The sequence below is a fragment of the Lynx rufus genome, unplaced genomic scaffold (assembly GCF_022079265.1).
Source record: "Lynx rufus isolate CCGP_SWC_20201006 ecotype Redwood Valley unplaced genomic scaffold, mLynRuf1.p SCAF_1, whole genome shotgun sequence".
Taxonomy (NCBI): domain Eukaryota; kingdom Metazoa; phylum Chordata; class Mammalia; order Carnivora; family Felidae; genus Lynx; species Lynx rufus.
Genome location: NW_025814823.1, coordinates 52,782,346 through 52,806,073, shown reverse-complemented (window position 1 = coordinate 52,806,073; position 23,728 = coordinate 52,782,346). Strand labels below are relative to the sequence as shown.

At 37.8% G+C, this 23,728-nt stretch overlaps 1 protein-coding gene across 1 annotated transcript in view; it reads left to right on the top strand.

Moving 5' to 3' along the window:
* The window catches only part of OBI1 (ORC ubiquitin ligase 1), a 42,785-nt gene that overhangs the window by 6,083 nt on the left and 12,974 nt on the right, over positions 1 to 23,728 (top strand). The window contains exons 2-5 of the mRNA XM_047080927.1: positions 6,168 to 6,303; positions 7,392 to 7,483; positions 10,027 to 10,275; positions 13,618 to 13,706. Of these exons, the coding sequence (XP_046936883.1) occupies positions 6,168 to 6,303; positions 7,392 to 7,483; positions 10,027 to 10,275; positions 13,618 to 13,706 (566 nt within the window). The remainder of the gene's footprint in view (positions 1 to 6,167; positions 6,304 to 7,391; positions 7,484 to 10,026; positions 10,276 to 13,617; positions 13,707 to 23,728) is intronic.

Below are 23,728 nucleotides of genomic sequence, written 5' to 3'. Positions count from 1 at the left end.
TGGAAAGTTTAATAATATAGGCAAATTATGACTATTTCTTTATCTCAGAAAGATTTTATTGAAGAAAATTGTATGCATATTTTGATACTGTATATACCAGGATCTTGGTAGAGGAAGATGGGTGGACAGGAATTGTGGGAGAGCTAGATGCTTTGTATTTTGCTCTTATAGGTTACAGTCAAATAAATAACAAGTAATTTGTTTTAGTAGTTCTTTCTTATTTATAGGTTTCTATTCTCCTAAGGTAAATTTAAACCATTGTTTAGAAATAATCATCTGATAAGTACTTGGTCCAAAGAAGTGAATTAGTCAACATTTCAAAACTCCAACCCAATGAGAGTGACAATACCAGGTATCAAACAGTGAAAATAATTCTCCTGTGGGTGGCATTGCCAGTGGCTCTTAGCAGACAGAGTCAAGTCGTCTGCCTGTGGTTGTTCTTCTATATAATTTGGTGTATTAAATGGAAAGGTTAAACTTCTGCTGTTTCACAGTTTGGCAGTGGCCATTGACCTTTTGCTTCTTGAGACACTTAAAGGAACGTTATCTCAGCCTTTCATTTTAATACATCAAAATTCACTTGTATTAATCTTAGAGTGTGCCAGGCATTATAGCAAGTGCTATAGGTGGATACAAAGATGAGCATGCCCCTCTCCTGCCCCCAAGGAGCCTGAAATCTAACAGGGAGAACAGAATGTAAACAATTTTCTAAGTAAAGCACAATGCAGATAGAAGTGAACATTAAATCAATGCATAAGGAGTACCCTTAGGAAAATCAGACAAAGACCCGGTTAATTCTAAAAAGGATTAATGAAGGCCTTGCAGAAGAGGTAGCAGTTGATCTTCATCTTAAAAGCTGGAAGGGAGTCTATTTTCATTGGGGAAGCTGGAGGCCAGCAGGATATATCAAGCTAAGAAATGAGAGCACAATAAACAGGGAGCCTCCAATGTGCCTATTAATTTGGTGAACATCAAGTAGATCTGTGTGCTTGAAGTGCAGGTTATATCAAGTATTGAAATAGAAGATCAGTATCGAAATAGCAGACGAAATGGCTACTTAAGAACCAGATTATGTTGTTCTTTGAATGCTATACTTAAAACTGTGAACAGGGAAAAATCATTGCTGTTTTGCAGGAGAGCAGTGAAAGCTACTGATCCTTATTTTAGAAAGGTAGCTCTGGCATCAGTATGAAAGGTGGACAGAACTGAATATTTGGAAGCCAGGAAGCTTGTGAGGAGGTAGGTCATTGCAGTAGATCCAAGGGTAAAGGAATGAGAACTGAACTCATTGAGGTGAAGATGGAAAAGAAGGGATACATGATAGGTAAAAATAAAACAAAACAAAAAACATTTGGAGGTAGATTTGCCATATTTTGACATTCTGGGATGGACTTTTTTCACATTATAACTGAAAAAAAATTTTTTTAATGTTTATTTTGAGGGAGAGAGAGACAGAGTGCGAGTGGGGAGGGCAGTGAGAGAGGGAGACACAGAATCCGAAGCAGGCTCCAGGCTCTGAGCTGTCAGCACACAACTTGACGCGGGGCTCGAACCCACAAACCATGAGATTGTGACCTGAGCCGAAGTCGGACACTTAACCGACTGAGCCACCCAGGCGCCCCTTCACATCATAACTTTTTGAAACCTGGCTGTATCTTACAAGTGATGGCATATTACAGTTGTATTTGGCAGCATTTTCCATTCTGTTTTCTTAGTGGCACATAAAATATTGGTGCATCTTAAAGTCGCTGGCTTCTTAGACTTGATACATGATACCAGAATTTGGTGAAAGATTGGATGGTGAGGATGAGTGAGTCAGAGATAGCTCTGAATGCTTTAGCCCAAGTAATGAGGCAGTACTGCCATGAACTTAGATGAGGAATGCAGCAGGAGGAGCAAATGTGTGGAGGAGGCCAAGTTCGGTTTTGAACATGCTGTGGTTGAGGCAGCTACAAGATCCTTCCATGGTGTTAGCTCCTAAGCATACGGAGATAGTAATGTTATTACCTTTTCTTTTCTTTTCTTTTTTCTTTCTCTCTTTTTTTTAGGATTGTTTTGTGGTATTCTCTGTATTTACATCTTTACATTTCTAAATCTTAATGCCTGAATGAAAAGTGTACTGAGTTAAACCACTGTTTTCAGAGGCAAAAGCTCATTGTCACTAAAGGGCTTGCCCAAGATCAAACAGCTCAAATGGCAGAGCTGGAGTTGGCCCCAGGTTTATCTCTCAAAGCCTAAGCTCTGCCACTTACTGAGGTCCAGTTACAGAGGGTTCTCAGGAGTTGTCATAGGAAAGATGTTAACATCATGTGATACATGAGATTAAGAGAGGAAATAGAACTATGCCAGATAAGATAGCCCAGGAAAAAACATTAGAGAAAGCAGCTCTACCACCTCCGGTATTTTGATTAGAAGCAACTTACCCTCTGATCCTCTTTTCATTGTGACTCCTCTCCAGCATTACTTCAGCCTTATCAAGACCAGTTCATTGGCTCTATGAACATCGCTTTTTCACCGTCATCATTACCATTCATACACTCATGTCCCTTGTTAGCCATGGACATTTATGGTCATCATTCCCTTGTCTCTCTCTTTCTCCTTGGCAAAAATCCAACTCTGAGTAAACTGTACTACTCATTTGCTTCCTGCCTGAAACTGAACAGGTAAAAATTGGTAAGAAAAATACACATTTATGTTCAATTGGTCTTATAGTCAAAACCACAGATCTCAAATAGGAACTCAACAATGTTTGGCAATCCTGCCAAAATTACTAGTAAGTTTACTTTTTCACTTTTCAAAATAACTGCTTTTATCCTATTTTCTCAAGTTGATATCCCTACCCAACTTCTCACTCTCAATTGGTAACCTCACCTCGTATTTAATGATGAAATATAGGCATTTGGAACAGTTAGATATGAGTTCTCTCATTTCCATCAGCAGATCTTCCAACCTTTGCATTTGTTCTCACACCCTCAGTCTTCCCTTTTGTTACAATGAAAGACAGATCCTCAATCCCATAAAAGCCAAACCTCTGCTTTGTGCTTTGGATTTCATTACCTCTTGACTTCTTAGGGACTTTGCTGCCTATGGCTCTGATCCCTGCTTTTCTTTCTTCATCATTAATATTCCCTCCTTACCATAACATTCCCATTGGCATTTCTTATCATGGTCTTATTTTTATGCTCACTCCTTTACAGCAAAACATGAAAGAATTGTCTATATTCTGTCATCACTTCACCTTCTCTGTCTCTCAGACTTCAATCAAGTTTCCACCCCTATCATTCACTGAAACAGTGCTTGTCAGTAACACATCACAATGACTTCCATGTAATTAAATCCCATAGTCATTTCTCTGTCCATATCAAGCTCATTTTCTTCTTATTTGACATGCTTGGCTACTGTCTTCCTCTTGAAAAACTTTTCTTGGCTTCTGTAAGACTAGTTCCCTTTGCTGTTGCTCCTTTTTTTCCTTCCTCTGCTTCCTGGAATGCCTTGTCTCCAGCTACTCTGCCCATGGAAGGGATCTCCTCCAGTCCTGTAGCTTTAATTTTTTATGCCAGTGATTCTCAGACTCTGCCTTGTCCATTTAAAAGTCACCCTGGCATCACAGATTTAATATAGCCAAAACAGAGTTCTTGATTTCTACCACCTATAAGACTCCTCTTCCTCCACTTTTCTCACCTTAGTTAATGATAGCACCAACCATTGTGATGTCCAAAACCTTTTTTTAGATTGGAGAGGTATTTAACTTTAGTTGTGGGAGCAGTTACAGAGAAAATACTGATTGCTTTTATGGGGTGCCTGGGTGGTGCAGTCGGTTGAGCATTTGACTCTTGATTTGGGCTTAGGTTATGATCCCAGGATTGTGGGATGGAGCCCTGCATCAGGCTGCGCACTGAGTGTGGCGTCTGCTTAAAATTCTCTTTCCCTCTCTCCCCACCCCCCCTCTTTCTCTCTCTGTCTCTCTGTCCCCCTCCCTCCCTGTCCCCCTCTCCCCTGCTCATGTTCTATCTCTACAATTAAAAAAAAAAAATACTGATGGCCTTTAAATGAGCTTCTAATGAGGGAAGCCTGTAGTGAGTAGGAGACCATCTTGAATCTCCTTAAATGTGCACAGTTTTATGTTTTGACCATTGGCTTTCATCCATTTTAGATGAGTTCATGACTTAAAAAAAAAAAAAAGACATTAAATCGCTGCTTTAAAAGCCCAAGAAGATAAGTTTTCTTTCATTATTTGAGTTTCTTAATTTAGGGGTATATGCACTTCTAGGAGTATTGCAGGAATGTGGTGTGTGTGTATGTGTGTGTGTGTTGCAGGAAGCTACAGGCTAGATAAGGCAATATCTTTTTGGTATGTAGTTTGAGAAATTTTTTCTTCTTAAAACATTTCATGACTTAAAGATGAAATTAAAACACCCAAAAATATATAATGGTCTGGACTCGGACGCATCACTTGACTTTTTAGGAAAAAACAGAACCTGCAAAGGAAGTTCCAACTTGTCTGCCTCTTGAGATTCTGAACAAGAATACGTCCTAGATAAACATTCACTCCTTGCTCTGTAGGTAGGCTCACTTTAGAAGAAGAGTTTGAGAAGCTGTCCTTCATGGTCTCATTCATTCATTCAGATCAGTCCTGTCCAATCATTTGAACTGAATGAATTAGAATTGGTTTCTCTAAAAGGAAGTCTAAATGCATGCTGAATTATCTTCTCTTATTTAGTTTTCGTATGTTAGTGTTCATAATCCAGGGAGCATCTAAACGTTTGGAAAGCCAGACAAAGACCAGAGAGTGAGTGAGTGAGTCCTTCCTTCCGTCCTTCCTTCCTTCCTTCCTTCCTTCCTTCCTTTTTTTAGGTTTATTTTTTTATTTTGAGAGAGAGAGTGTGTGTGAGCTGGGGAGGGGCAGAGAGGAAAGGAAAGAGAGAATCCCAAGTAGGCTTCATGCTGTCAGCGCAAAGCCCGATGTGGGGCTTGAACTCAAGAATCGTGAGATCGTGGCCTGAGCCGAAACCAAGAGTCTGACACTTAACCAGCTGAGCCACCCAGGCACCCCAACCAGAGAGTTCTTCACAGTGAGACTGAAAATGATTGGCTGCCTATCTTGAACTGCCGTACAGCTGTGATTTCTTTGAGGGCGGAGACCCCTTTCAAATGAACGAATACTCATAGTGTCTTTCTGAGGCAGATATAGGACAGCACAAGCGTTTCCTTTGCAGAAAGTGTTTTGTGGTGGTTCTGTCTCTTCCTTATCTCTCTACTTCCTCTGCTTTCTCTTGATCTTCTGGTCTCTAGTGCAGGACTCTCAAATGGTATTTTTATGATTAGAACAGGAAAATATTGAAAATGCTGTAAAGTGTTTTGAGTCCCACAGTAACGTTTCTTTGTAAATCAAGTGAAAGCCTAAGCATTTCGGTGTTATTTTGGTTTCTATTTTAAAATTTTTGCTGGTTGAAGAATATTAAGTCATTATTCCCTCTGGCAAGTTCCCTACCTAATTAATGTTAAATACTGTCTTAATAGCAGTTACTTGATCTAACACATTTTTTTGAGTACCTACTGTGTATTAGGCTGCCTTTTAGGCATCAGGGATTTAGGCATGAATGAGACGAAGGAAGTTCTTGCTCTCATGCAGCTTCCTTTCTAATGGAAGAGATAGACAATAAATACGTAAACAAACTAGTATCAGGTAGAAAACTGAAGTAATTTCTCTCTTCTATTTTCTGTCTTATAAAACAACTACACACAGTCAAAACACATAGTTAATCCTGACTGAGCCACCTAATTGCTTCACACTTTGGTTACCTCATTTGTGATGTATGTTTCCTGTGTTTACTTCACAGGATTATTTAAAACAAAACAAAAACAGAGAAAGTGCATGTGAAAGCCCTTTGTAAAATATAAGACGACATAAATGTAAAGTATTAGTATTTGTGCTTGTTTAAATGGAGTCAGAGATTTGTGTGTTTAGTGTATGTCCGTATTTCCATCAGCACTGTTTGCTGTTTAAATTATAAACCAATGTTTTTTATAAATCCTAGATAATTTCCTTTTAAAACACCTACTCTGCTGTATTCTAGAGAAGCAATTTTTTTGTTCTAAACTAAACCTATTGGGATTCTAGTTATGACTGTTGCCCTGTACTAAAAGTAATGTTTCTGTTTTCAAAGGTACGCCAGCCTGTCATATGCATCAACAACCATGTATTTTGTTCGATTTGTATCGATTTGTGGTTGAAGAATAATAGCCAGTGTCCAGCTTGCAGAGTCCCCATCACTCCTGAAAATCCTTGCAAAGAGATTATCGGTAAGGGCCTATTTTATAAACATATAGAAACAGATTTGAAACAATCTCTAAATAGTGTATATTTGGAGGAAGACGAAAATAGACAGTTTTCACTGATGTCATTTTGCCATTATCGAAGTACTAGTAGGACTTGGAACTGAGAAATCTGAAGAAGAATCAGAGATTGTTCCAAGGTTACTTTCTTGGGTACCTGGGTAAAATCTGGTAGAGGAGTATTTTTCTGCTGTGAACTTTGTTGATGAAAATAATTTGAATGTATTTCCCCAGCTTCTCTTCACGTCCCTCTCCTGCCTTTATTCATTCTTATATAAGTGATACTTCATAAATTCTCTCAAGTAAAATAGTTCAGGCATCCTTGTATTTGGATAGAATGTCCTGAAAAACAACATCTGTAAAATGCCTTTGCTATCATGATACTAAGAAGTACAAAGAAAATAACCATAGCATAAGTAAAGAGCTCTCAGGAAGAATTCATTTTGAGTGTACTTGTATTGAGTTATGCGCATACAGTTAATGCTGTTATTCATAATCCATTGTAACTGGGTTATTAGATTCAGTAAAAAGACACATTAATCTTTTTATTTGTGTTACCAGTAACTAGGTATGTTTGAATACATTGGTTATAATAATATTTATATCCTATATGATTATATATGATGTATATAGGTAAACATTTGATAATTGTATGAAATTTAAATTGGTAATATGGATAATATATTACATAATTATTGGTTAAATATAAATATAACCATTGGCTTTATATTATTTAACATTTGTCTTGTATTCAAATTTTGCAGTAGTACAAATGTGACAACAAAATATAGCCTTTGCTTTCATTGAATTTAATAAGATACACAGGTAAGTAAACACACATGATATTTTATTGAAAGTATTTCTTGTGGCATTATTTGATATTTATCTTTTCTCAAGATCAAGATAGAGAAAAGGCCTAAGTGGCAGCCCCAAGTATGAAGAAATTAAGCTGGAGAACCATATAAAACAATAAGAAAAAATTTTATCTTTGTTTTCATACTGTTTAAATCACAAAGAAAGTTACTTTTTTTTTTCTTTTTTTTTTTGTCCTGTAGGAGGGACAAGTGAAAGTGAACCTATGCTAAGCCATACAGTCAGGAAGCACCTTCGGAAAACTAGACTTGAGTTACTCCACAAAGAATATGAGGTAAATAATACTTACAATTTAAAATGAGGACAGCATTGAATTCAAGGTAAAACTGAGCTATCTCAGTCTCTGGACTTCTTAGAGTAAACATCCAATGAAATCTTATTTTATCTTATTATTTTTTAATGTTTATTTCTGAGAGAGAGAGAGAGAGAGAGAGACAGAGCACGAGCAGGGGAGGGGCAGAGAGAGAGGAAGACACAGAATCTGAAGCAGGCTCTAGGCTCCGAGCTGTCAGCACAGAGCCCAACGTGGAGCTAGAACCCACAAACTGTGAGATTATGACCTGAGCTGAAGTCAGACACTTAACTAACTGAGCCACCCAGGTGCCCGAAATCTTATTTTAGATGCCAATTTAAATATATCTTATTTGAGGGGCGCCTGACTGCCTCAGTCAGTAAGGCATGCGACTCTTGATCTCAGGGTTGTAAGTTCAAGCCCCATGTTGGGTAGGGAGCCTACCAAAAAAAAATACCTTATTTGATGAACTTTTTTTCTTTTTTCCTTTTCTATTTCAAATAGAAGACAGCAACAAATACAAGCATTTCTTTTTTCCTTTCTTTAATTTCAAATTTGTCAACAGACATCATTTTATAAGTATTTGCTCCCTCAAGAAGTTGGGAAACAAAGGAAACTCACTTGTTAAAGTCAGTCTTCCAGCCCCCACAAGGCATTATGAATGTTCTGGTAAACAGTGACTATAACCTTCATTCCATTTGGTTTGTCTATTAACTCACTGATAATTTATGCTCATTAGTTTTGGTAAAGTAAATATACTTATGTCAGCTACCAGCAAAGAGATTTTGGTGTGAAATATGCTATTTTCTATTTTTTTTTTTTTTTGCATGTTAACCGTGATTTTTTTTAAATAAAAATTGCATGTATTTAAGGGGCACAACATGATGTTTTGATATACATATCCATTGTGAATGATTGCATTAGTCAAGTTAATAAACATAGCCATCTCATCATATGCTTTTTTATTTTTGTGCTGTGAACATCTGAAATATGCCCTGCTAGCAAATTTCTAGTATTCAGTACTACAATATTCTGATATTCAGCCTACAGTATTAACTGTAGTTCTCATGCTGTACATTAGATCTCTAGACTTACTCATCCTACAACTTTGTATATATTGACCCATCTTGTTTCTTCCACCTCCCCATCTGCCCTACCTCCCTACCCTAGATAACCACTGTTTAACTGTCTGCTTGTATGTATTCAGCATTTTTAGATACCACATATAAGTAGGATCATGCGGTAGTTTTCTTTCTTGTGAAGGTGATTTGACATGGGAATGGAAATTTTCCAAATTAGTTTCATGCTTATGGCATATGTATGTTTTTGAATAGTAACCATTAAGCCCAGTTGTTATTTTATGTTGACTAAGGAGGGGATATTATTAATTTCTTATTTTGACACAGAATATTTTTTTAAATTATTGTTATTTTTTTAATGTTTATTTAAAAAAAATTTTTTTTAACATTTATTTATTTTTGAGAGACAGAGCACGAGCAGGAGAGGGGCAGAGAGAGAGAGGGAGACACAGAATCCAAAGCAGGCTCTAGGCTCTGCGCTGTCAGCACAGAGCCCGATGCAGGGCTCAAACCCGTGAACCATGAGATCATGACCTGAGCCGAAGTCGGATGCTTAACCTACTGAGCCACCCAGGCACCCCTTGACACAAAATATTTTGAAGTATATGCATGGAAACTGCTTCAGTTGCCTCAAAAACTTTTGAAATAAAGTGGGGCATAAATAAATGACTGTATAAATGTTGATTCATATATGTTTTCCTATTCTTATTTGTTTATTCATTAATATATTAATTCCAACAAATAAAGTGATTTTCTTATAATGCAATAGTACTATCTATATTAATTCTAAAATGTATTCTTAAATACTTAATATTTAGCATACTTAGGTCCTAATCAGATTAATCCTTTAAGAGTTCTGGCTTATTGAGCTACTTGCCAGTTTATTTTCTAACAACAGAATTTCTAACAGTCTTAGTTTAAGATGAAATATCTATTATAGATTAATAAATGGTATCACAAAAAAGAGTTCTAGATCAAATGTTTAGTAACTGGGTTTAAGATAATAAGCAGTTCCAGATGGGGAAAACTAATACTTGAAATAGTCATAGTGGTAATGGAAGAACCAGAATGTAGAAAAGTTAAAAGTAAAACTAAAAATGACACAAATTATTCTGAAATGGAAAGTGGAAGGAAATGGGTTCCTTGTTGAATTCATGTGACTTGTCTTGTTTTCTGGATATCTTCAATAAAATCAAAGATTTGACATTTTTATTTTTTTAACCACAAACTATCACTGAATTAAAATGAAAGCAGTGGAAATGCCAGTTTTATTTTGAGAATTTCAACTGTACGTGACTTTCTGCCTACAGAACTATTCTGATGCGTAACTAATCTGTGTATCTACAGAATTTTGAGTATAAAATTTAAAAACACATTGATCTCCGTTTAGCATACATATGTGTTCAGTATCTGTGTTTATCTAATGGATGTGCACTTCTTTATCAGGATGAAATAGATTGTCTGCAGAAAGAGGTAGAAGACCTTAAGAGTAAAAATCTCAGCTTGGAGTCACAAATCAAGACTATTCTGGATCCTTTAACCTTGATGCAAAGCAGCCAAACTGAAGACAAACATCCAATTGCAGACAATCCAAGTAAAATTGACCCAGAAACTGTAGCAGAGTGGAAGAAAAAACTTAGAACAGCGAATGAAATCTATGAAAAAGTGAAAGATGACGTGGATAAGTTAAAGGAAGTAAGTTGTGGTTTTTAAAAATTCTATTACAGTTGTTTTTAAGATTCTGTATTATAAGTACCTTCAAAAGTATAAATAGCCATATTATCTTGACTCATTAGAAGATTGTGGGAGAAGGACAAAAATCTCTGGATGAGCATTTATAAGCAATAGGAAAACTCTTTCCTCCTTAAATGTCATTAGCTGCCAAGAAATATCAGGCGGTTCCATTTGTGACTATAATTGGAGACTCTGTAGTGCTTCTATATGAGTTTGCATCTTCTTGTAGACAAGTGACATCAGTTTAAAGGATGTGTTTCTATTTCCCCTCTTCGTGGTTTGGCTTAATTTTTCTTAAGCTTATGTCAGTGACTGGCCTGTATGCATAAAAACAAACATGTATCCATTTCCCTACCTATAAAAAGAAAAGTTTGGACTATATATTTTCTAGTACTACCATCCTCTGATTTTCAAGATTGTTAGTAGTTAGGCTTAATGACTAATTCCAAGGAAGCTGTGAGTAGCTGCTTTAGAATACTCCATGCAGAGGAGTATTAAAGCTTATGATGTGGGTTCATTTTTCTTCAATTATTCTTCCATTCATCCAACGAGATAAAGCACAGGTGAAAAAGGCAAACCTCTAGGAAAGGAGATGAGATCCATGCCATTAGTACAAGAGGTTATAATTGAGTGCTGTAGAGTTTTGTTGGCCAAAGGGACCAGCCTTTGACTTTGATTTCAAGTATATCCACCGTGGAGTTTTGTTGGGCTGAATGGAGATGGTTTTGTGGTATCCATGTCTACAACCACCCATTTAACCTATCTGCATTCCCTTAAAATATTGTTACTGTGCCGAATTACTGAATCCTGCCTCCTTGAAATCATTAATGAGCTCCATATGATATTTTTAAAAAGTACCATCACCTACTACCCTCAGATCCTCAGCGAAGTTAAGTAGCATTGAAGTCTGCAACTTAGTGTAAACACTAAACCATGTTCACATACCCACGTATAAAATAAATGTTGTTTGGGCTCAACAAAGGCCAAAATGAGAGAAAGAAGGAAACTTAGTGCTTTTAGAGAAAAAATAAACTACAGATACAATGGTACTGAGTTTGTTACAAATTTAGGGAAAGTGTGTAGTTTCTTTAGATATTGAAGGGCAACGTTAGCCTGTTGGTTTGTGTAAGAAGAGGATATGAAAAGGAAAGACAGCTGGAAAGTTATAGTATTTATCAATCTACCATGTCCCTTTTAACTTCCCTTTATCTTCTTGAGCCATAATTAGGTTCTACATGGTCTCCTTTATAGTTATTAAGTTTCATTTAAATTTTCATTTCAATAAATGCTTCTTTGAAGATGAAGACCTATATGAAAACATTACTCATAAGAGTGGTATAGGGAGTCTATATGAAAAAAAGAGTTCCATAAAACACAGTTTTTCTTTGTTCTTTTAAAGGTCACATGTTAAATTCAATACCCAAAGCTACATTGAAACCTCAAAATTATTCGGGATATTTAATAAGCTAATTTTGGATGCCTAGTGGTGGTATTAGAGAGTATGAGGCAATAAACTGGGACACAAATGAATTAAAACACATGGAAGCAAAATTTGGATGTGAAGTACAAAATAAAAACATACTATAAATCAAATATAGGAGTAAATTTTGGATGTGAAACACAAAATAATAACATACTATAAATCAAATATAGGAGTACAGAAGATTCAGTCTACTTAGAATGAGTGACATGGACTTGTTTTCTGATGTTTCCAGGACTAAGTGAGTTTTGAAACCATTATGAGGCCAGTATCATTACCCAGTCAGTGTTGCAAATGTAAAATAGTTAGCCAAAGTTCTCATTACTCTTCTGGTGCAACAAATAGGCAGAACTTTGCCCTTTGTAATCTTCACTCACCTGAACCTCCTGAACTTGAAAATACCTCTGATAGTTGAAGAACCAGCCAGCCCATAATGAGAATATTAGCCACAAGACTGGGGAAAGACCTTGAAATGTAGCGATACAGATGAAGGAATGGGGGAAAGAAATCAAATGAGCTTCAGTTTTAAGCTTGTCATCATCATCAAAAAGCACTCACTAGGTGCCTCCTCTTATGGTGCTATCCTTGAGAGCTTCATTCTCTGTGTTTGAGAAAGTAAATGACTTTCCTTATATCTTCAGAGGGGGCAGTAGTGTTTGTCAGTCACTTAAAGAATTAACCCTCCACGGTTCTGGTTGGTTTGTGACAGTGAAGGGAAGGAGCTGCTCAGAGTCCAGAGAGAACCTCAGTGAACCTAAGTCAAAGAGCTAGGCTTTGTACCTAGAAGAATGTTTTTTGCCCTTCTTACCTCGTCATCCTCTTGGGGCATTTGTGTGTGGATGGACAAGTAGATATAGTCAGAAGTTCTAGAAATTATCCAAAAGCATGGGTCAAATTTTTGAAATCTGGTTTAAACCTTTTTGTTGACAGTAGTTTTTATGATCCATTTACCTTAAAATGTTTTAAATGTTAATGTTCTGGTCAAAGATTTTTCTCTTGCCAAGTTAGTGAGATTAGTTTCTAGGCTAGGGAGTGTTATTCTTCTTTGGAATTAAAAAAATGCTATAACTGAGGAATTTAAATAGCTTTGAAAAAGACTCTAAAATTGAGGCACACTAGTTTTTCGCCTGTCCAAAATCAATATTCAACTTCCAAATTTTCTAGCAATTGATGTTTTGTCAGACAATTTTTAGGTAGTAGACAATTCAAAAAAAGAAAATAATAGTGGGATTTTTTTAATCAAGAGAAGCCATAGAATTTATTAGAAAATATTGACCCAATTTTGAGAGTCCCAGAAGTTGTGAGTCAGGGCATTCGGGAAAGCCTTTAGAAGAAAGAAAGCAAGTGGTTTAATTATATTAGATTTGTTATCACTAAAAAGCTATTTTTAAAGAGCAACCAAAAATCAATCTCATAGCTCATAATTCATGAGAATTAACTCTTAGCATTAGTTTTGCAAATAATTGCATGTGGTATAGTGTTACCATGCTTAGAGTATTCAGTTATGTGAAAAAGGGAAAAAAAAACCACCCCATATTTGCCATTAGTATAGTCCCTTAATGACTCTAAGCTAACTAACATAGCTCTGTTTATTTCCCTGGATAGGAGAATTGGAGAGTGCTTGGGGAATATGGATTAAAAATGCTTGGTTGTGTTCACAGATTCACAAGTCATTCCCAGTGGTGATTTTAAGTTTCTGAAGGCCATGTTCTAGTATTCAGTTTTCTGATATCACTCTAAAAAATACAGATGGCTCATGACATAATTTTTACAAAGCAGTTGTCTTAGCTCATGCTTAATTATTTTCAACTCTTTTTTTAAAGGCAAATAAAAAATTGAAATTGGAAAATGGTGGCCTGGTGAGGGAGAATTTACGACTGAAGGCTGAAGTTGATAACAGATCACCCCAGAAGTAAGTATTTTGCTTATAGAGCAGTGTTTCAGATTGTGTCAGTATTTTAGGTGCTATGATTGTATGTGCTTTTCATTTGACTCTTTTCAACGAAACCTGTAGGTTTGAATAGAATGTCTTGCCTCTAAAAGTCAAGTGTATGCTTATGTTATTGGTGAAATCTTTGTATCAGTTAGGGCGAATTTTGGAGAAGGGATTTCATTCTTACCTGATCAGCAAGAAGATTGTTTTATGTGACCTAAGACTGGAGAACTTTCACTTGGTTTTACATATAACTTTAATAGTACTAACAGAGAATAGGGGGATTAACATAATGCCCTTTAGATGTTCTCTAAAGCAATCTTAATAGTAGTTAACATGTGTATAATGCTTTCGGTTTGCCAGGTACAACAACCTGCGATATCCTATTAGTGTTCTCCATTTACAGATGAGGAAACAGAGGCTTAGAGAGATGAAATTAATTTATCTAAATTTGCACAGCTATAGCTAGTAAGTGGTGGAAATAGGATTTGAACCCAGGTAGTCCAACCCTGGAGTACATCCTCTATTACATTACACTGAGAACCATTACACTATTACATTAACCATTATAGTGAAAAGCCTACCTGAAATAGAATTTAAGGCATCATTTGTTGAATTTTAGACTAATTTTTTTTTTAATTTTTTTTTTTTCAACGTTTATTTATTTATTTTTTTGGGACAGAGAGAGACAGAGCATGAACGGGGGAGGGGCAGAGAGAGAGGGAGACACAGAATCGGAAACAGGCTCCAGGCTCTGAGCCATCAGCCCAGAGCCTGACGTGGGGCTCGAACTCAAGGACCGCGAGATCGTGACCTGGCTGAAGTCGGAAGCTTAACCGACTGCGCCACTCAGGCGCCCCTAGACTAATTTTAATTGTAAAGTTAAGTAAATTTATTCTTTCTTTATGATGGGATAGTATTCATTCTATTCCGAGTAAGAGAGTACAAATAGTGACCTGCTTAACAGTTTGTTTAAAATTATAAGATACAATTGAGAGTTGAGAATTAAAGATGGAGAAAGGATGGAAGGTAGTACTTGAAGTTTTTCTTCTTCAGGGGAAAAAAAAAACACAGTAAGCAGGGAATATGGCCCTCCATCCCTCTCTGAGGAGTGGCATATCAGAACTCCACACTTTTCTGTTTTAACCACTAGACTTCATTTCTTCCCAGTGGAAAAGGCAAGGCAGACATAAGCCGGCAGTGGAAATTTATCCTACTAGAAGTTGCTGTCTGCTTATCATATGAAAAGGAGAAAACATTGCCTTTAGTCAAACCAAGTGTGGTATCAGAAAATGGTAGAAGTAAACGATGATTACTCAAAGCAGAGATAACTAACTGATAGAGAAAGAAGCATAGCTTTTACTTTTAAATAGTTCCTTCCCCTGTGCATTCCAACCTCATTTTTCTTTCACTTCAGATAATGTTCTGCTTTGACAAATTAGTGAAATAAGCTTAGGAAATGTTGCTGTTATGTGGTGGTTTGAAACTCTGCTCCTCTCATTTGTTGGCACCTCGCCTTGCCAGTCATAGTAATGCTTGTCCATTAGCTGTATTTCCCACAGCATGCTGAATGGAACTAAAGCTGTTTTGTTTGTAGCTTTTATTTCTTGAAAAGTTGCCCACCAGATTTCAGATTTAATGCCAGCCACCAGGATGTGTTTTTAAATATCCATGGCTCCAGCCTGATAAACCACAGAAGAATCTCGCCTGACGAAACCTGGCCTCTGTCTGTGCTAACAAGCAACCACACTTCTAAATCCCATATAACTTCAGGATTTGCTCTAACTTCCACTCTTTCCCTTCAGGGGAAGGGAACAGTTTCACTTAAAAAACAATTTGAACTGACCCCTATTCTAGATCAATTTGCAATGCATTGAGGTATTAAATGCATTGCACTTGATTTATAGCCTTGTTTACTCTGCATCACCAAACCCTAGTGGGACTCAGAGAGAAGCTGACCACAGCTGAAAATACCCAGATCTGGTTCACCTGAGGAGAGCTCCTATTTGTATTGAAAAAATATGAAATTTCAAGAGTTTAAAAGTAAGTGCAAACAAATAAAACCATCTGTTCCATTTTGTTCCCTTGACTAGAAGTGCTTTGACCAGTTATTTTTCTTTGGTCTACTTGGTTAGGTGTCAAGGTATGCTTTTTAAACACATAGCTTTAGTTTCTGGTGTATCCTTCAAGTTGCACAGACATATTCTACAAATCATGCAGAAGAGAGAGCTTTAAAATTTAGACCCTAGAGAGGAAAGAATTTAGGAAAGTGAATTTGTCAGCTTGGGTGGTCATATCAAAATACTATAGATGGGGTGGCTTAAACATTGAATATTTTCTCACAGTTTTGGAGGCTAGAAACCCCAGATCAAGGGGTTTTAATCAACCCCAGTTTTAATTTCTGGCAAGAGCTCTCTTCTTAACTTGCAGACAACCACTTTCTATGTCTTCACATATCTGAAAGAAAGAGAGTTTTGGTCTCTCTTCCTCTTCTTGTAAGGACACCAAGTCTAATAAGGTATCCTTAGTCTGATACCTTGTCAGACTAAGGCCTCATCCTTATGATCTCATTTAACCTTAATTTCCTCCTAAAGACTCTATCCCTATATATCACCACATTGAGGGTTAGGGCTTCAGTATATGAATTTATTTGACTGTGGGTAGAGAATACAGTTCAATCCATGGCAGAAAGTATTTCTTTTTAAGACACTCAAATCATGTTATTGCCCCCAAATTAGACTGACATCTGGTGTGAACAAGGGGGACTTAAACATTTACATTGGTCTCAAGTAGATAGTGCCATATAAAAGTGATGCATTTTATAATACTTTAAAGTGCTATATAGGGGCACCTGGGTGGCTCAGTCGGTTGAGCGGCCGACTTCGGCTCAGGTCATGATCTCGCGGTCCGTGAGGGCTGTGAGTTCGAGCCCCGCGTCGGGCTCTGTGCTGACAGCTCGGAGCCTGGAGCCTGTTTCGGATTCTGTGTCTCCCTCTCTCTGACCCTCCCCCGTTCATGCTCTGTCTCTCTCTGTCTCAAAAATAAATAAATGTTTAAAAATAAATAAATAAATAAAAAATAAAGTGCTATATAGCCTTCTAAAATGAAAATCTGGATTATCGTTTATCTCCTGTGTTACTGTTTTTCTGTTCTGTCTGTTACCATCCAGTGTATCCACTCTTAAAGTGTACCTGGATATTTTTCTTTTCTCTTCTTTAACCTCCAAGCCTTTTTGAGCAGTATGGTAGATATTCTACTAAGCGTGATCTTCCAGGTTTCAATAATACCCATGCTGTTACTTGTCAAAAATTCATTGCCCTAATATCTAAACTGATGGTCCAGAAAAATGTGATCTTTTTCTTTGACTTTATATGGCCACTTCCTAAATTTTTCTTGGGGCGCCTGGGTGGCGCAGTCGGTTAAGCGTCCTACTTCAGCCAGGTCACGATCTCGCGGTCCGTGAGTTCGAGCCCCGCGTCGGGCTCTGGGCTGACAGCTCGGAGCCTGGAGCCTGCTTCCGATTCTGTGTCTCCCTCTCTCTCTGACCCTCCCCCGTTCATGCTCTGTCTCTCTCTGTCCCAAAAATAAATAAACGTTGAAAAAAAAAAAAAAAACTAAATTTTTCTTATCTTCTGAAATAGTTTGGAGAATTCACCTGGGGAAAACCTTTTATTTTCCCTTTCAGCTTTCTTTAACATGGACTTCTAAGAGAATCAGATTTGATGTTCAGAACTCCAGAGGTGGTGATGTGTCCCTTTAGTTTACAAGGCTGATAATCTGAAGAAAACTTGCTCTCCCAGCCAACCCACAAGTACTGAGTGTTTATGTACTTAACACTGTACAAGGTGCTTTAACTACACAAAATAAATACTTTTCCTGACCCCTAAATTAGGTTAGGCTCCCTTGTCGTAATTTCTCTTAAGACTTCGTACTTTCCCTTTGTAGCACATATCATAATTGCTAATAATTAATATTTTGTATAACTATTTGTTTCATGGCTTTCTTTTGTTTGAGGCAGGACTGTAGATGTGTTCGTTATTGTAGCCACTACATTTTATAGAGTTCTTACTCATATTCTGCTCCTAATACATATTTGTTGAGTCAGTAGATGAAAAACATAACTCTTAAGACTATGAGGAAACAATGAATCCAGAATGTGGTACATTCAGGAGGAAAAACGGTTAGGTTTCTTCATTAAATCATTGGCAATATGGGGGTGGTGCTTGGGGGACTCAGTTGGTTAAGCGTCCTACTTTAGCTTAGGTCATGGTGTCATAGTTTATGAGTTCTAGCCCTGTGTCGGTCTCTCTGCTCTCAGCATGGAGTCTGCTTCAGATCTTCTGTCTCCCTGTCTCAGTGCCCCTCCCCCACTCACACGTTCTCTCTTTCTCTCTCAAAAACAAATAAACTTAAAAAAAATCATTGGCAAAATAAGAAGGGGAGGCTGCCTCACATAACAATTAGATGCGGTATATGGATCTTGTTTGGATATTGATTAATAACAAGACATTTTTGAGGCAGTTGGGTAAATTTGAGTATGAACTAGATATTCAGTAATACCAAGGGGTTGCTGTTAATTTTGTTTAGGTATTGTGGTTACTTAAGAAAATGTCCGTATTTTCTTTTAGAAAAGCATACTAGGAGTGCCTTGGTGGCTCAGTCGGTTAAGCAGCCTACACTTGATCTCAGCTCAGGTCTTGAACTTAGGGGTCGTGACTTCAAGCCCCGTGTTGGGCTCCATGCTGGGCATGGAGCTTTCTTAAATTAAAAAAAAAAAAGGAAGAAAAGCACACTAAAATACGGACTATAGAATATTTTAATAGCAGAAAAAAGGGACGTACAAATAAGGGGAGTGAGGCAAAATCTTGATAACTGTTGAATGTAAGTGATGAGTATGTGGGGATTGGTTATATTATTCTGTGTACTTCTGTGAATGCCTGAACATTGTTACAATAAAAAAAAAATAAGTAAATAAAACCAATGAAACCTGGTCCCTGCCTCTAGGAAGCTCATAATCTAATAAAGGCAAGAAACAAAAATACGTGAAATGAATAAAGACTGAACATACTAAACCAAATAGCAAAGACAGCAATATGAGTTCAAAAAATATGAGACAGCAGTGGGTGAGTCTTTATCAGAGAGACAGGACTTGAGCCTAGCTTTGAAGGATGGAGAGTTCTGTGAGGAGGAAGGCATTCTGAGCTAGAGGAAACAGCTTGAGCTGTTAGGAATATTAAGTAGTCCCTTTAGCTCCAGTCCCTTGTCTCCAGTAGTGGCTGCAATTACGCTCAAGAAGCATGGTGGCTTCGTTCTCAAACTTACCAGAGCAGAAGGTGTAGAGGTATGTAATTTGCACATCTTGTCATTGCGACTGTCATCACCCTCACTTAAATAGCTGGTTAGCATGACTCCACTATATCCATCACTCTCTGCTTTAAACAGAAAGGCCTGTTCTTAGTCTCCTAATTAGTGGGGAACACCAAGAATGTCACACCTCTACGTGGTAAGAAATAACAAGAATGAGAAGAAGCTGAAGGGAAAACCTTAGTGTTACATTTCTCATGTTCCTAAATTCCTTGGCTTCAGTTACTGTCCCTAAACCGTGCCCAGAAATGGAGAGTTGTCCTTGATAGAGTTAGGAGTTCCTTAGTGTTTTTTGGTTTTTTTTTTCTTAGCTTGAAGAGATATGAAAAATTGACTTGTAAAGCATTTGAAAGTTTCATGCCCTCTCTCTGAGATCTCTCTGTTCAGTTGTGCCTTTTTTTCCCCCCTCTAGGCACACTAGGCAGAGGTTGTGCCCACTAGTATGAGGCTTTAGTGGAGCACCAGTTCTTGCCCTCAGCTCCTAACTTACTTTAAAACTCCATAGGTCATTAATATAAAACTTGGTTATAATGGGATTAATGGCTTTCCTTTCTATAAATATGTATTCAGGAATGTTATGTGTTCTTGTCATTGTGTCTTTAGTGAGATCTATGGATTTGATAAAGTTTCCCTGCATGCAGCTCTTTTACTGCATAGCAACCCCAAGGCTTGTCATTATGGACCAATCTTCCCCCATGCCCCTGCTTCTCCTGAGGGAAGATAAAGGCTCCAGACACTCTCTGGATAGTGAGCAGTATTTCCTGTTATTAGTATAAGAAAAAAAAAATGCTCTGAAGAGGAAAGAATAGATTTCACAGATGATGACCTGGGCTTTCTTCCCATTTTGCTGTATTTGTGCTCCTTGAGTCATCTCATTTACACCCATGGCTTTAATAATCATCTACCTGTATGTCAGAGATTATAAAATAAAATCTAATCTTTGTTTGGCCTCAACTTTTTTCCTTAGCTGTACATTCGTATTCCCACCTGTCTATTTTGTACCTTCACCCAAGATCCTATACCTTAAATTCACCAGAAAGCATAGTGTTTTAATAAAGGCTTAGTTCTGGAGACAGATTACGTGGCTTCAGATTTCCCTGTTTCCACTCTGCCCCTCCTTTCCCTACCCAGTTCATTTTCACCATACTTGAAATTGTCTTTTTATAAAATATAAATCAAATTATATAAGTCTCCTACCTAAAACTGTCCAGTTTTTTCCTGAAATACAATCCGTTTCTTCACAAACTAGTCAATGTTTGCCTGTTCCGCTTTTCATTCTCATTCCCATTCCCCCAGCTCATCCTGCTCCAGCCATTTTGGCCTTTTTGTGTTTCTGAAACATGCTGGACTTTTTCTCTCTGCTTAGAATGTTCTGTTTTCAGATCTTTATATGGCTGACTCATTCTGTCATCAGATTCAGAGAGGCCCTTCCTGATCATTCATTCTAAAGAAGCATTCTGCTTTCGTACCTCCTACTTCCTTACCCTGTCTTATTGGGATACCATAGTAATACAGTCATGGCATGGTGAAGCAGGATAGCATGTGATTATGAGCACAGGCTCCAGAACCAGACTCCCTAGGATTGAACTCTGGTTTTGTCTACTTACTAGCTTTGTGATTTGGGGGAAGATAGTTAACCTTTTTGTAGTTCCGTTTTTTGTCTTCTGTGAAATAAGGCCAATAGTAGTACTGATCTTATAGGTTGTAGTAAGGGTTAAATGAATTAAAACTTGAAATGCCCTTGTAACAGAGCCCACAGCTAATGCTGAACCAAGGTTATAGAATTTTTGTCTTCCTAGCCCTTATCAGTCTGAATTTATCTTGTTTGTTTACTTGCTTGGTCTGTTTGTTGTCTGTCTCCTCCATTCTAAACTCTAAGCTCTGCTGTCTATTTCCTTCACTTGCAAACGCCAGCACCTAAAAGGTGCCTGATAAATATTTGTTGAATAATTAAATGAATAGATAAATAACGTTCAATAAGTTACTTAATCCCTTGGAGCCATCATTTTCTTTATGTAAAATGTGGGTGATGTGTTCTTGGGAGGATTAACAGAAATAATTTTATGGCCTTGAAACAATATGTAGCACCAAGAACTAATAGAGGTATGTGTCTAGATAATTGTATCCATTATCCATTCACTCAAAAGATTGTTTATCCTCTTACTTTCTTCCTATCCTCCTTAACGGCTTTACTACTTATCTGGTAGCCTAAGATAAAAACTTCAGCCCTCTATGTTTCTCTACCCTGTCTCCTCATCCTACGCCTAATTGTTCAGTATATTCTTTCTAGCCTACCTCTTAAATGTCTATGTAATCCATCTCCTCATCCTGCTAGTTTAGATCCACCTGATTTCTTGCTTAGCCTATTTTAAACAACATTCCAACTGATTGCTCTTCTTTCCACTCTCAACTCTCAATCATCTGCCTTTTTGTTGCCAGAATTCGAGAATATAAATTTGATCACCTCACTCCCTTGCGTAATAACCTTTGATGATTCCCCATTGTCCTCAAATTTCTTAGTAAGTATGTGAGGCTCTTTACAATATGACTTGAGCTTTGGCCTTTTTCTGTCCTCTCCAGCCTTTGTCCATGCTGAATTACTCACGGGGCCCAGATTCACCATGGTGTGACATAGCCTTGCAGCTTTGCTCATGCCTTTTCCTTTACCTTCACTGGTCCTCTCCTTTAGTCTCTCCTTTTTCATTCTGCCTGGTTAATTCCTCCCCAGTTGTCACTCTGTCTCTGAAGCCCTCCATGATTTCCTAACATAGGGGAAATACTTTCCTCTTATTTCCATTCTTCTTATATTATTAGGGATCACATGGTATACTGAGCAGTTCCATGACTGGCATGCTGTTCATCTACCACCTAGCTTCTTTTTTTTTTTTTTTTAATGTTTATTTATTTTGGGGAGACAGATAGATAGAGTGGGAGAGGGACAGAGAAAGAGGGAGACACAGAATCTGAAGCAGACTCCAGGCTCTGAGCTGTAGGCACAGAGCCCGACGTAGGGGTAGAGCCCACGAAGTGCGGGATCATGACCTGGGCCAAAGTCGGACACTCAACCGACTGAGTCACCCAGGCGCCCCTCTACCGCCTAGCTTCTTAAAGCTAAAACATATTTTTAAAAATGCACGCATATATGTATCTGTGTAAAATACATGTATGTGAAGATGTGTCTGCGTGTGTGTGTATATGTGTGTGTGTATGTCCTTCTGTGGAGCCTGGCAGATGGAAGGAGTCCTTATACTGTAATATTCCATCTGCATCTTGGAGGGAACTAACCAGGGAATTAAGATTTTGAGCTTTCTTGAAGCTTAAAGTACAAAGAGTTTATAAGGATAGGAAATCCAAGATTCTTGGCATTTTCTCCAAATGAGGAGAGCAGAAGGATTTCCTGAAGTTCTCCAAAGTTGTACTAGAGATTGGGAGTAAGAAAGGGGAAAGGAGGAGGCCATGTTGCTGGGCTCTTGGACAAGATTTGTTTGAGTCTCTGTACTTGAACTGAGCATATCCAACCTGTCTCCATGCTGACTCTGAGCTGAGGCTCCTTTTTGATTCACAGTTCTGCTCTTCCTAAATTGTCTCCAGACATGCCAGTACCACTCAGATTTCTCCTGCCTTTCGGCTTCCTTAGCAACACCTCTGGTCTTACTGGCCTTGGCTATTGTCCCTTCTTGACCTATTCTGGCCTTTTTTGCTTCTCATGATTCTGCTCTGACAAACACCATGATTCCTGGTATTTGACCCTAGCCTGATCTGATGACTGATTCTGCTATGCCCTTTGGTTTTCCCGGAAGGGGAGCTTGTAGACTGTCATGGGAGCCTGATGATACCCTGGGGCCAGACTGTGACAGCCAGGTGTGCTCAGGCCCCTCAGCCGCCTGAGGGGCCCTTCTCTGGGTACTCAGCTAATTGGGGATGGACAGTTACTGCAGTTTTCTGTCAACTTGTCTTTATTGTATTGATAAGATATTTTAGGAGCCTGCAATGCATGCTAATGACTAAGCAGTATGGTTGTCAGGAAGATTGTGAAATGCTTGAGAACAAGGAGAACATCTTCTGCTCCTTTTGTTTTCCTTTCTCATGGCCCTTCAGCGTACTTTAGTCCTCAGTAACTGTTGTCAGAATGAATAATAATTACAAGGCGGCTGGATCACAGTTTTTTGTATTGTTTTATTTTGTTTTAGATTGTTCCTCCTGGTGAGAGAATGATTTAACTATTTAACTGTAGTGAAAAATGTATAGGTAGTTACTAGTCCAGAGATTTTTAGTTATGCTTTTTTCATGTAACAATAGTTGTTCTCTTACACTATTGAAATTTTGCTGTTGTTTAGGTTATTATATTTTAAGAAAAGATACAAGTCCTTTATTCCTTTTAGAACTGTTAACAAGCTAGGAAATAGCATGTCATAGGTTGTTTCCTTCCACAAAAGATTGGGATCCCCATTGATGTCCCGTAAACTTCAAGGCTGATCTTTTCCTTTGGGGCAGAAAATTGGGGCATTTCTGTGTGGAATTGAAATTAAATATATTTGCTAAATAAAATGGAATTTACTCCACAGTAAAAACAGTAGTTTTATCCAACACAGGCAGTTAAATATATATGGGTCAGCCCTTTCTAAAGAATACAAAAG